The following is a 14,395-nucleotide window of genomic DNA, read 5'->3' as shown; positions in this document are numbered from 1 at the left end:
AAAGTAAAAACCACAGCTCTGGCCTCTAGACTGAACATGATAGCAATCAAAACACTACACATCAAATCACTGAGGGGTTTTGAGGAGGAGTCAGCAATGAGAAGTACTGCAGCAGAACCCAACAGGTGACATTTTCACTCTTCCTAAATGGCATTCAATAAGTGAGACACACACACAGAATGATGGAGGAAGTCAGCAGGCCAGACAGCAATTATGGAAAAGAGTAAACAGTCGATGTTTCAGGCCGAGACCCTTCATCAGGGCATCGTGTTCAACAACTGAGAATTTCTTCTACACATTCAAACCTTACTTTAAGAATTTATGTTCTAACCTCTCTTGTTGTGAGTGACTAAAACTCCCCACATAATAACTTTAAACAAGAATTCCTGTTCAATATGCTTTTGTAATAGCTGATTGATAAATGTGGAATGGAAGCTAATAAGAATGAACCCAAAAGAATACTGTGAAATGAAGGTATCTATAACTAGTATAACTTTCTCACTACCTGTGAATGCATTTTTGAATGTATCAATGGCGGGCCAATTTTTGAGTTACAAACTTAATAAGCAAATCAGATATACATTAAGATGTATACCTTCACCTATATCTTCTCAATTTCTCACGTCTGCTGTCACCTCATCCCGCCCACCTCCCCCCACCCACTCAACTTAACAGGTAGAAGGTTTCTCTTTCCCTCACCGACCACTCAATGAGTCTCTGCAACTGTGCTATGCACCACACGTGCCCCTACACTTCTTCACTCACCATCATTCAGGGCCCTAAACAGTCCTTCCTGGTGAGGTGGTGCTTCTCCTGCGAGTTTGTTGGGTCATTTGTTGCATCTGGTGCTCCCAGCATGGCCTCCTCTACATTGGTGAGACCCAATACAGATTGGGGGATTGCTTCATCAGGAACCTTTCCTCTGTCCTCCACAACAGCCAGGATCTCGTGGTGGCCACCCATTTCAATTTCACTTCTTATTCCCACATCAACCTATCTTTCTTGACGTCCTCTACTACCTTAAAAGGGCTAAAGTTAGGTTGGCAGATTACCACCTCATGTTCCATCTTGGTAGTCTACAACCTGCCAGCATGAACATTGATTTCACTAACCTCTGATATCCACTCTTTTCTGCCCCACACCCCTCATCCCTTCTCTTCCCTTCCCACATCCTCATTACCTGCCCATCATTCTGTTCTGGACCCACCTCCTTCCTTTTATTCCCCGATCTACTGTCTTCTCCTATCACATTCTTTCTTCAGCCCTTTGCCTCTCACATATCACATGTCAGCTTGTTTTCCTCCCCTTCCCACATTTTAATTCTGGCTTCTGCCCTCTTCCTTTCCAGCCTTGATTAATCAGAATCAGGTTTATTATCACCAGCATGTGACGTGAAATTTGTTAACTTAGCAGCCACAGTACAATGCAATACATAATCTAGCAGAGAGAAAAAAATAATAAATAAAAGTTTAAAAAATAATAATAAATAAGTAATTCAATTATGGTATACGTATATTGAATAAGTTTTTTAAAAACGTGCAAAAACAGAAATATAGTATATTTTTTAAAAAGTGAGGTAGTGTCCAGAGATTCACTGTCCATTTAGGAATCAGATGGCAGAGGGGAAGAAGCTGTTCCTGAATCGTTCAGTGTGTGCCTTCAGGCTTCTGTACCTCCTACCTGATGGTAACAATGAGAAAAGGGCATGCCCTGGGTGCTGGGATTCCTCAATAATGGACGCTGACTTTCTGAGACACCGCTCCTTGAAGATGTCCTGGGTACTTTGTAGGTGAGTACCCAATATGGAGCTGACTAGATTTACAACCTTCTGCAGCTTCTTTTGGTCCCTCCATACCAGACAGTGATGCAGCCTGTCAGAATGCTCTCCACGGTACAACCATAGAAGTTTTTGAGTGTATTTGTTGACATGCCAAATCTCTTCAAACTCCTAATAAAGTATAGCCGCTGTCTTGCCTTCTTTATAACTGCAATTGATACGTTGGGACCAGTTTAGATCCTCAGAGATTTTGACACCCAGGAACTTGAAGCTGCTTACTCTCGTCACTTCTGATCCCTCTGTGAGGATTGGTATGTGTTCCTTTGTCTTACCCTTCCTGAAGTCCACAATCAGCTGTTTCATCTTACTGACGTTGAGTGCCAGGTTGATGCTGTGGCATCACTCCACTAGTTGGCATATCTCGCTCCTGTACACCCTCTCGTCACCACCTGAGATTCTACCAACAATGGTTGTATCGTCAGCAAATTTACAGATGGTATTTGAGCTATGCCTAGCCACACAGTCATGGGCATAGGGAGAGTAGAGCAGTGAGCTAAGCACACACCCCTGAGGTGCGCCAGTGTTAATAGTCAGCGAGGAGGAGATGTTATCATCAATCCACAGAGACTGTGGTCTTTCGGTTAGGAAGTCGAGGATCCAATTGCAGAGGGAGGTACAGAGGCCCAGGTTCTATAACTTCTCAATCAGGATTATGGGAATGACAGTATTAAATGCTGAGCTATAGTCGATGAACAGCATCCCTGCATAGGTGTTTGCATTGTCTAGTTGGTCTAAAGCCATGTGGAGAGCCACTGAGATTGCATCTACCATTGACCTATTGTATCGACAGGCAAATTCCAATGGGTCCAGATCCTTGCTGAGGCAGGAGTTCAGTCTAGTCATGACCAACCTCTCAAAGCATTTCATCACTGTCGATGTGAGTGCCACAGGGCGATAGTCATTAAGGCAGCTCACGTTATTCTTCTTAGGCACTGGTATCATTATTGCCTTTTTGAAGCAAGTGGGAACTTCCGCCCATAGCAGTGAGAAGTCGAAAATGCCCTTGAGTACTCCCACTAGTTAGTTGGCCCAGGTTTTCAGAGAGTTACTAGGTACTCCATCAGGGCCTTCTGCCTTGCAAAGGTTCACTCTCTTTAAAGACGATCTAACATCAGCCTCTGAGACGAAGATCACAGGGTCATCAGGTGCAGCGGGGACCTTGGCCCAAAATATCAGCTGTTCATTTACCTTTATAGATCCTGTCTGACCTGCTGAGTTCATTTAGTATCCTGTGTGTGTTGTATTAAAAATTGGACATAGTTATACCTGTTTTATGCAGAAATCAAAATTGAGGGTATTTTACAGCTATTTTAACAAGGCAGCAAATATTACTTGTTTATATACTGCTGGTTGTGAAATTGGATTGTGCACGTCTGAGTGCGATTTGCTTTAGCAAGGCTGGGATTTCTGCAGTGTTTGTTGTGCTTGCAAATGATGTTATCACCATAAAAGATAGTTATTTCTGCCCTAAATGATGGAAATTGAAGTAATAACTGTTGTTTTTAAACTCTCAACTGACAAATACGTGTAGAGTGAGTGTAAGAACCTGGAAGGAATTGATGGCAACATTGGGGCAATAAAATAGGATTTGTGTAAATTGGTATTTGATGGTCAGTGTGGACTGGTTGACCATAGGTCCTATTTTTCCACTGTAAGTTCAGTTATCAGCAACAATCACCCAATCCATCACAAAACATTCATTACCTCCACAACTAGCATGCTGTTGCTACAGTATGCACTGTCAATTACAGCTACTCCAACTCGCAAATCCATAATCTCTGCCACCAAGAAGGGTAAGAGCAGTGGGTGCAAGGGAAGGTTCCATCCAAGCTGCCCATCTTCATGATTTGGAAATATATTGCTGAGTCTCCCAAGGATCCTGGAACTCCCTATTCGTCAGTACTGTGTAGAAAGTGCTAGAAATCCTCAGCATGCCATTAACATGAAGCATTAACTCTTTCTTTCTCTACAGAAGCAGCCTGACTGGCTTAGATAGATAGATAGATAGATAGATAGATAGATAGATAGATAGATAGATAGATAGATAGATAGATAGATAGATAGATAGATAGATAGATAGATAGATAGATATAGATAGATAGATAGATAGATAGATAGATAGATAGATAGATACTTTATTCATCCCCATGGGGAAATTCAACTTTTTTCCAATGTCCCATACACTTGTTGTAGCAAAACTAATTACATACAATACTTAACTCAGTATAAAATATGATATGCATCTAAATCACTATCTCAAAAAGCATTAATAATAGCTTTTAAAAAGTTCTTAAGTCCTGGCGGTAGAATTGTAAAGCCTAATGGCATTGGGGAGTATTGACCTCTTCATCCTGTCTGAGGAGCATTGCATCGATAGTAACCTGTCGCTGAAACTGCTTCTCTGTCTCTGGATGGTGCTATGTAGAGGATGTTCAGAGTTATCCATAATTGACCGTAGCCTACTCAGTGCCCTTCGCTCAGCTACCGATGTTAAACTCTCGAGTACTTTGCCCACGACAGAGCCCGCCTTCCTTACCAGCTTATTAAGACGTGAGGTATCCCCAACATTTAAAAAAAAATTGCAGTTCTAGATCAGCTTTTCTGATTGCTTATTTCAAGCACTGTGGGAATAATTGTGACTCCATAACACGAATTTTGCCAGCACTTCTTGCAGACAATTCATCCACCACCTTCTAAAGTACAAATAAAAATAAATAATGCTGGCCATATTGCTAGTACTGTATACCAAACTAGTTATCAACACTTGCTTCTAGACTTGCAGATTAATATTCATGAACACTGTACCCATTGCAAGCGGTCCCTGCTCCAAAATACAAAGATAAAGAGAAATAGAAAAGGATAAAGGTCACTATGGCAAAATGTAAAAAAGGATTTTTTTTCTTGTTGATGGTCCCTCTACATGCAACCACACAATCTTAAATATCAAATATTCATAGCTGTCTCCTTTATCTTGTTCCCAAATTGACCAAGTAGACCGGTTGTATATTTAGAAAAGTTATCAAAAACGGGATTCAATTTATTTTGCATGTGCCTTGAATAAAAAGGGATCTTCGCGGTTTTATAGTTCTTCTTGAACTAAAGTGCACATTTCGCAACTTTATCTTGTGGATCCAAACATTTTTCAATGATCTAGACAGACTCATAGGACTTACATCCCATGTAAACCTTTTTCTTTCAGTTTCATTAAACGTCTTTTCGCTCTGGTTACCGGGTAAGATTATTCGGTACACTTCATCCACTAAGCGCATAGTTTTTACGTTCGATCGCCATTCATTGCCTTTGTAGTCTGAGTTATTCGACTGCCAGCCCCCTGCTCCAGTCGACTGTCTTTCGCTCTCGGGCTATTTCTGTCGCTCCGGAAGAACTCAAATCACACGTGGGTGAATTCTGAATAAAGTACAGGTAATTTATAAGAACACTGATTTTTTAAAAATGGTTTAGCCAGCTTGATGAGAGGAATGTATGCACCCTGTTTCTATATGCGGAAGAGGTGCACTAATCTTCGGTGGCTTGTCGGGTCTGCAATTATTGCCCATTTCAGCAGGAAGGAAGTGAAATATTATAGAGATCGGATAAGTGACGCTTTATGAACTCTGTGCTAAACTACCACAGTGACGTACATGACTTGGCAACAAATTGCATGATCTAGGCGGCCACTTTGTTTGTCGGACTGATAGCTGCAGCTCGGTGTCTTAAAATGGAACTAATGTGGGAGTAATGAGTCCGTGACTTTCCTCAGCGCGTTGCTTTCGGTCCCCTTACTGGACTAACTATGTCGCCTTTATGTCAAGTGATAATCATGCAAATGACTTAGATATGGTAATATTGGAGCAGATGTGTTAAATCTATGGTGAGTGACACTCAATATTGCTTTACACATTGGTCATATATGTTGTAAGACTGAACGTTCTGTATTGTACTTCTGCGTACTAATCAGAATAATGACTGGTTATTTCGACTGCATATGAATTGTTTTATTATTGTAGTCACACGTGCTGCATTCAACAAAATGCGAGGGCGCTGTTGAATGCCGATAGCTTTGCATTTACAAAAGCGCATATTGGGTCTGGGTGTATTTATCGAAGTTTAAAGTTTTGAACATCGATTGACTGATATTCTAATCGAGTTCCATCTGGTTTAACTTATTTTAAAACTTCGTGCCAGGAGCAGTGTCTGTGTTCAGTTAAAGGTTACTGCTGATGCTGTGCTCAATTAAGTACGATTAATGTTGAAGTTTTGGAAGTAAAATTGAACTTGTGCTTTTAGAATCTTGTGTAAGGTATTCACCACAGCTTCAGCATGTTATTATGAAATGCAGTATTAAAATCACGTTTCAATAGATTTTAGCGTGAACGGGAAGATACTACAGAATAGAACATGACCACGCTCACACACGTTATGCCAGGTTGTGTTGATTAGGAAGTTGCGTGTTTTACTTGAAAACCACTTTCATCTCCAACCCTGGAAATAAAAGTGCACTGACATTTATTGTGTTGTAGATTTTTGTATCAGCGAAGCGTTTACGCAATTTGCAATGTTTTTTGTGGGGCTGCATCCAGCTTTTAATGAAGGTGGGTGTTGGTCGGCGTTTCGGAAATAAGTTAGAAATAACCTTGTGTGTGATCTAACGCAGGACATGATGCAGTGGTGGTACTTTGTATCACTTGATATGCCGACTAGAATCTTAGATTGGTATAATAGGAGGCTGTTCGGCCCGTCGAGCCCAGATAGTTTAAAACTTTCCAATCATTTTCTAATGAAGCTGTGGATAGTTTGGATTTTTGTAATAAAGCTTGTTTGACAGAGATTTCTTATAGGAAATGTTAAAACTTTTACTATAAATTGTGAAACTATTTGATAAAAATGTGAGCACGCAGTGAATAAAATGTGGCATCCATCAGCCGTAAATATATATGTTAAAACATTTTCGATTATTCATAGGATGAAATAACACTGCTTATTAGGAAGCAAGTACAGTTCCTTAAGGCTCATTTTCGGTGGGTCCAACTCCAGTTCAGCTGAGCGGTTCCCAGTGCGTGCGGCTGCTGTTCACGATCCGCTTTGCGCTCAGTCCGGTACATGGCTTTGATTGACAGCGCAGGCTCCTCCTTTGGGTAGCTGGCGCCCCGCCCACCGTAGCAATCACTGCGAGGGCGGAGCTTTCGCATGGTATCTGACTGACGGGCAATGTTCATTGAAACTGGGAGAGGCCGGCGCTCATGATTGGTAGCTGGGGCGGGACGGGCGCGCGTGATTGGTGGGAGGGCGGGGCCTGTGTGTGTGATTGGCAACAGGGCTGGGTCCCGCTGACGTCGCGGAGAGGAAGCTGAGACTGCTCATTATATTCAAATGTTGTTCCAGGAGGGATTCGATAATACGTAGCCGAGCGGCCAGCTCCAGAGTCCCCGAGCTTTTCAAGAACTTGTCCAAGATCGGCTGTCAAGAATCATGGATTGTTTTCATCTGCCTTGTTTTCTGTCAGTGAGTAGAACTTTTTATACTTTTTTCTAATGGGTTGTGTGAGATTTTATTTATATCTGTTTGTACACTAAAATATGTGTGTGTTTAACCATTTATTTGATTTCTCTTTTACCTTGTACTTGCGATCATTTCCTGCATGATTAATTGTAGCTCTCTTGGGTGAGAGAATGGCTTTTGCACTTGTACCTTGGTTGTCAATAGGCAATTAAGGAAATGTACCGATAGACTGGAGATAATCAACTTGTTCGATGTGAAAGTAAAACGATTTTAACACTTCAGGAATGTTACCCCCCCCCCTCCCCACACACACACCCACACATCATACCATCACCACCATTCTCAACAATTATGGGCCGCTTGGTAAGATGCCCGTTTCAGACTTTTTGTGTCGCTCCTAAAGAAACCAGCCTAAGATAATTACTAAGATAGTGAAAACACAAAGAGTAACAAGATGGTGCTATCTGCCTGATTATGGGCTATTTAACTGTAACCGAGAGAGACCAAGTAATTATACCTCTTCTCCCACTCTCTTTTTCTGTGTCGTGCGCTCTCTTTCTGGGGCGTGGATTGCTGAAGATCGCTCTTAATTCTCATTCTTTTTTCCTGTTGTTGTTGCTTGTTTTGTTCCGCAGAGACACCATGATTCCTGGTAACCGAATGCTGATGGTAATTTTATTATGCCAAGTCTTACTGGGAGGTAATGCTAGTCTAATACCAGAGGAAGGAAGGAAAAAGTTTGCGGAACAAAACCAGGCGGGTGGACGTCGCTCTCCGCAAAACCATGAACTGCTCCGGGAATTCGAGGCCACTTTACTCAATATGTTCGGACTCCACCGGCGCCCACAGCCCAGTAAATCTGCCGTGGTTCCCCAGTACATGCTGGATCTCTACAGACTCCAGTCTGGGGATGAGGTCACCCACGACATCAGCTTCGAATATCCCGAGAGATCCACCAGTCGGGCCAACACCGTGAGGAGCTTCCACCATGAAGGTACTGGACCAGCAATCACTCTCCAAGAAACATTTAAGATTATTGATTTTTGTTTGATTTACAGTGATAGCAGAACATGGCGGGAGTTTATGTGAAATGTACACACGGGTAATTCTTGCACCAAGTTTCTGTGTAACATTTTGGCCACGGGGGACGTTGTTGATTGCCAATATTCTTTGGGACACCTTTCAACCATGTGTATAATTTTAAAATGTAAATTATATTTATTGCGCTGCTTAAATTAAAAACATTATGACATCAGTCGACAGTCGTATATATACTGTATATGCCGTTTTAGAAGTATCCAACTAGTACTGTTTATAGTTCATGTTTCGATTTAAAAGCTGGGGGAGGGTGTTCCTGGCAGGTGACAAAAACATTTTCTGAAGCCAGCCGCCTTTCCCAGTTAGTCCTTTGCTGGTGCAAAGATCTGTAGTTTGCAGTCATTGCTTTTGTACACAGCTTTTCTTTTGTCGAGCGCGAGCTTTTTGCAGGGCGGCTCTTTGTTGGCTTCTGCCGGTCGGCTTTCAAACATTAGTTTAGTCCAGAGATATGCACGTTTACATGGGTAAATCCGATTTTAAGGGTTGTCTTTCTGTTCTGGAACAGAACACTTGGAGCTGATGCCAGGACAGAGAGAAGGCACCCAACTTCGTTTTGTGTTTAATATCAGCGCGGTGCCCGAGAATGAGGTGCTCTCGTCGGCAGAACTGAGGCTGTACCGAGAGCAAATCGACACCGTTTTGAACTGGAACGAGGGTTTCCACCGCATCAATGTTTATGAAATCATGAGAACCCCCAGCGAGAAGGGCGAGCTCATCACGAGACTCCTGGACACCAGACTGGTCCACCAGAACAGGACACGATGGGAGAGCTTTGACGTCAGCCCGGCAGTGCTGAGGTGGACTTTGCATAAACAACCCAATCACGGGCTGGCTGTCGAGGTAATCAACCTGAACGAAACGAGAAGCCGGCAAGGTATGCACGTGAGGATTAGCAGGTCTCTGCACCAGCGGAACGGCGACTGGTCCCAGTTCAGACCCTTGCTGGTAACTTTCAGTCACGATGGCAAAGGACACGCTCTGGTCCGGAGGGTGAAACGTAGCAGCAAAGGCCAGAAACGCAAGAAAAACAGATCGCACTGCAGGAGGCACTCTCTGTACGTGGATTTCAGCGACGTGGGCTGGAATGACTGGATAGTGGCACCGCCTGGTTACCAGGCATTTTACTGTCACGGGGACTGCCCGTTTCCTCTGGCAGATCACCTGAACTCTACTAATCACGCTATCGTGCAAACTCTTGTAAATTCTGTAAATTCCAACATCCCTAAGGCTTGCTGTGTCCCTACAGAACTCAGCCCTATATCAATGCTCTATTTGGACGAATACGATAAAGTTGTTCTGAAGAACTATCAAGAGATGGTTGTAGAGGGATGTGGGTGTCGCTGAAAAAATAATAATTGACTTTTTATAATGTCTGGACACTATTTGTAATAGGCGTTCGCCATTACATTATTTATGACCTATGTGCAAATGTTGACCATATGATCATATATTTTGACAAAATATATTTATAACTACATATAAAAGGAAAATAAAATTGAGTCATATTTTAAACATAAGACATTTCTGTACAACGTTTTTGTAAAATTATATTAGAATGTATAGAAAATATAATTAATGCTAATTATTTATTATTTCCCCATTTGGGATTAACTACGATGTGCAGAGTTTGAAATCTAGGCAGAGAACTTAATAGGTTCTTTTATTCTCTAAAGGAAGTGCTTTAAGTGGTGCAATTCATTTGTTAAGCTATTTTGTAAAAGGTGTGAATGGAGGATAATAGATGAATATGAAAAATGGCAGCAAGCCCAGTGATGAAACAATTGGTGTAAATAGGTACAGTAATTGGTTCACCAAAAGAGAGCTTGAATATCTATCCTGAAAGAGAAGAATCCCCTTGAAAAGAAATGCTGGAAAATAACACATCAAAATGACTGATCTGCTTTCCTCTTTTCATCCATGATTGTCATTCAGGCATTGGCATCTCAGATCCTGTGACAGGAAGGTATTGAAGGAAATCAGAAGCTGGCGTTGGGTTTTCCAGAAGTTGCATCCTTGTTAAAAGTCAATCCACTTGTACTTAAACAATTTTTAAACAGAATTTCAACCGTGATTAAACTTATATTTGTTGAATTCCCTTTTCAATAACAGTACATTTGTCACCAGGGCTTACTGTATTACGATGTTTACCCTTTCATCTGTCCTCTTCTTTCCCTCCCCCATCACTATGACTAAGAAGTTTTGCCTCCGAGCAATTCATTGTCAAACGAACTGAAGGAAGGCAGCGAGAGGGTTAGCAGATGTTAATCAAGGCTGCACGAAGGCTTGACTTTTTTTTGGGAGAATTTGAAATGAAGACTGGTTAGGCCCAAAAGGGATCCAGCAGACTTTAAAACTCAAAAGAAATCTGCAAGAATTGCCTAAGCCTGCGCTCCCTGGAGTGTGCAGGTGGAGAGAGCAGATCAGACCCTCAGGCAAAGTCATCCATGCTCCGCAATTTACTCTCGACCCTGTTAGTTTTCAAATGTGGCCAACTTGGATAAATCGTTTAAAAGGATTTGATGATTGCATTCCCTCAGGAAACATTTGTTTTCGTTCCACATAATATCCTAAACTGTACACCATGGGAGGGGAAGGGAATGGACTTTCATGTCTGAAATATTTTGAATTATTTTAGCCGTTAGCGAAACATGAGTTCAACTGATTTTGCCGGGTCGTCTTGTGCAAGGGACTTTGTTTTCTTTAATGAACAGGAGCAACTTAATTCTAAGTCAAGGTTAATGGTTATACTATTTTGTCATATTGAATCAAGCGTGATATTTTAAAGGGCATATTTTTTTTAACATTTGTGGAATATTATAAAAAGTTTAAACTGAGCCTTTGTTATAAATACAGTAGATGTAAACTTAAACACCGAGTTGGTTTAGTGAAGGGTCCGCTTGCAGTGTGGGTTGGTGTTGCATTAAAATGCCAGGAAGCGGGAAGACGCCTTTGCTGTGTTTAAATGTTTCTGGTTTCTACCTTCAAAGTTTGTGTGTGGTCTGCATGTGCTTTCAAATATAAATTATAAATATTTAATGACAGCTAGTAAACAAGCTAATCATTTTTGTTTGCAGATGAAAGGCTCTGCTATGTCTGTTCGCAAGGACAATAACCTCTCTGATTGGCAGATTGTAAATTTAGAATTTAACCCCAAACATGGTGCAGATCATTTGTTGGTCCGCTTCTTATTGCTGAATTGCCTCATTGTAACGGGGAGTAATCCCGGGCACTTGTTCAGGATACGGGAAGTATGATTTGGAACAGATTGAGAAGGTGGGTTAGTTGCTTTCCAAGTGCAAGAGAATTTTACGGAAGGTTTGTAGTTTTCCTCACCCGATGCTGTTTAGCCATGGTCCCTTATCCTTGTTGCCTATCTCGACTCCAAATGTATACAAAGTGCTTAATCTTCAACACAAACAGAAGTAGCCCAGAAGGTACCACCTCGCGAGATCACCCGCCCTGTTACAGCTGCAAGCGAGCAGCAGTGTTCCTTTAAATCTCCCATTTCCAGAACAGTGGGCTACTCGCAACCATAACCCAAGTTGCCCACCATTTCCAAGTGCCGATCAGAAGGAGCTGGCCCCTTCTTATTTGCACTTAGGTGACTAGGTTGTAATGTTTGTGCTTCCAAAACGATATAAATAAACAATTCTTCCGAAATCTCCTTTCCGCCCAACTTTCCTACTATCTACAAAGCTGAGTGGCCCGAGGCTGGGTCTTGCCGCCTTCTCTTTGATGCCTGCATATCAGGCATAACCATGCCAAAGAAAGAATTTCATTTTGAAGTGGCAATAAGCTGATGGGAGTGCTTTTCAGCTGTTTGACAGTGCAATTACACACATTTCAACTGATACGCTTCATTCAGATAACATCGCCCTGCTATTACAAAATCTGGAATGGTAATTGTCTAGTAGCTCATTACCCTAACACTCAATTCTCTGAGGTACATGGAAAGCAAGCACACATTCATTAAAACGCTTCAGGAAATGAAGCTCGGGCCTTCCTACATATGTGCATAGCTCTCTAGACATCTTAGCGCCATAAGAAAACGTTTGAAGCTATTAACTGATTGTAACATTACACTTCTGTATTTGAGCTTTGGCCTTCTTACGAGTCTCATTTTCTTCTGGTCGTCTCTGTGGAAGTGTGCACACCCAAACCTTATCATCAGTTTGTAAATCATTTTAGTTTCAAAACCGTTTCTTTGTTCCAATTCGATACCATTCAACAGGCTGTAACACGCAGAAAGTTTGGCTCATTTCAAGCAGACGGTAGACGTCTAAGCGAAATATTTGTATTATTTATTAGATGGACAGAATTGGTATGTACATATTGAAGTTAACTACTATGGTTTACTTCGTGGTATTCTTATATCAAATATAACTTAAATTACAGTAAGCAGCAACAATCTCATTTGTGTAAGAATTGTATAAGGAAAAAGTAATTCATTTAGATACCTTTCACTAATTTGCTCAAATAATTCAATCAGATCACAATTTTTATTTAATTTACAACAATAACAAATAGTTATATTTTGTTCTTGAAATGGAGTGGGATTTAGGTTTGTGGTTTATCTGCATTGTACATGAAATGATATGCATATGCCTATAATCAAAACTTTTATTCTAATGTTAGAAGTTTCAACATATATAATACTTGAAGATAAGGTTTTGTTATAGAGACAGCAGAATTTGTAGTTATAATTTGTCATGAGCATATTCTTTTTGGAAGATAGGCATCCATATAAATTCAACTTGGTTTGCAATCATTTCAGTGTGGGAGATCCGTTTCCCATTGTGGTGACCTGCAGAATGTTCAAGTAATTAAAGATTGCATGTTGTAATTTCCTGTTGCAAGTAAACAATCACAGTAATTGCATCAGACACTAAATGTTAAAAATCTCACAAAATATTTATTAAATATTCACCTGTATAAATTGATGTGTGATTTGTTAAACAATTTTTGTTGTAGCTAATGACCCGCTGTATGTGCCCTTCAGTGAAGCATGTTCAGATTCACACAAGATTATTCGTTAAATTAATTTGAAAGATGTTATTGACTGCTCCTTAGAAATTATATAGTTGGACATGTAGTCTAACATTCTTAAAAATACCCCTTATATCTATGATGTATTAAGTTAAAAATTGAAGAATTACACTCAGGAGAAGACTGTTGTGGTAATTGAATTGTATTTGGCTTGAGTATTTGTTGATAAAATAATTGTCAAAAATTAATTAAACATAAATTTTAAAGTTTCCCTTTTCACAGTAGGCTACGATATGATACTGGCCAGCTCAGGAGGTGCTAGGAAGTCCTGATTTGACTTGGTCCACTTTGGCCAACATAGATGACGGTTAATATCATCAGTTCTAGCCATGGGAATCAGATTGTCAAAAATGGGCAGATTATTTCCTCTAACCTTAGAATATGTTTTCCTTGGGTTAAGATCTGATAATGTGCTTATTTTGGACTACAGCATGAATGGAAATGGAGAACGGTACTGGATGGCTGCCAGTACGTACGGTGCCTTACCTAAGCATGAATGAGTCTTATTCTCAAGCAGAAAATTAAATTTGGTTTCCATATTACACTTTATTGGCAATAATAAAAAAAATCAATAATTTCATTGAGTGACTTAGAGCAGATTTATTTCATTTAGAAATGTTACCAAGTAATTTGTCAAACTATACTATCAAATAGCAACAACTTATTTGACCATTTTGCAAAATAGCGATTTAAAAATTGATATATTTTTGCATTACTACACACAAAGGCTAAAAATCATAATTTTCACAATAGCCAACTGCTTGCCCCTCTCTGGATAAGAGTGAGTTTGCCTGTTTACTTCGGGGTGTATTATTCCATCCTGACACAAGCATAAATTAAGAAAATTCTTCTGTGCCTAAATAAAAGGGGGTTATTTAAATAAAAATATATTTGAGGAGTTCATAATCAATTATG

The 14,395-nt window shown here is 40.5% G+C and overlaps 1 protein-coding gene across 1 annotated transcript; it reads left to right on the top strand.

Annotated features, from left to right (window-relative positions):
- Nucleotides 1-5,502: 5,502 nt before the first annotated feature.
- Nucleotides 5,503-9,951, top strand: bmp4 (bone morphogenetic protein 4). The gene is made up of 4 exons (XM_073039864.1): nucleotides 5,503-5,708; nucleotides 7,220-7,339; nucleotides 7,972-8,330; nucleotides 8,940-9,951. The coding sequence occupies exons 3-4, from the start codon at nucleotides 7,979-7,981 to the stop codon at nucleotides 9,776-9,778; spliced, it is 1,191 nt and encodes a 396-aa protein (XP_072895965.1). The 5' UTR covers nucleotides 5,503-5,708; nucleotides 7,220-7,339; nucleotides 7,972-7,978; the 3' UTR covers nucleotides 9,779-9,951.
- The last annotated feature ends 4,444 nt before the right edge of the window (nucleotides 9,952-14,395 follow it).

Source organism: Hemitrygon akajei, chromosome 3 (genome assembly GCF_048418815.1).
Source record: "Hemitrygon akajei chromosome 3, sHemAka1.3, whole genome shotgun sequence".
Lineage (NCBI taxonomy): Eukaryota > Metazoa > Chordata > Chondrichthyes > Myliobatiformes > Dasyatidae > Hemitrygon > Hemitrygon akajei.
This window is presented reverse-complemented; position numbering and strand designations above follow the sequence as displayed.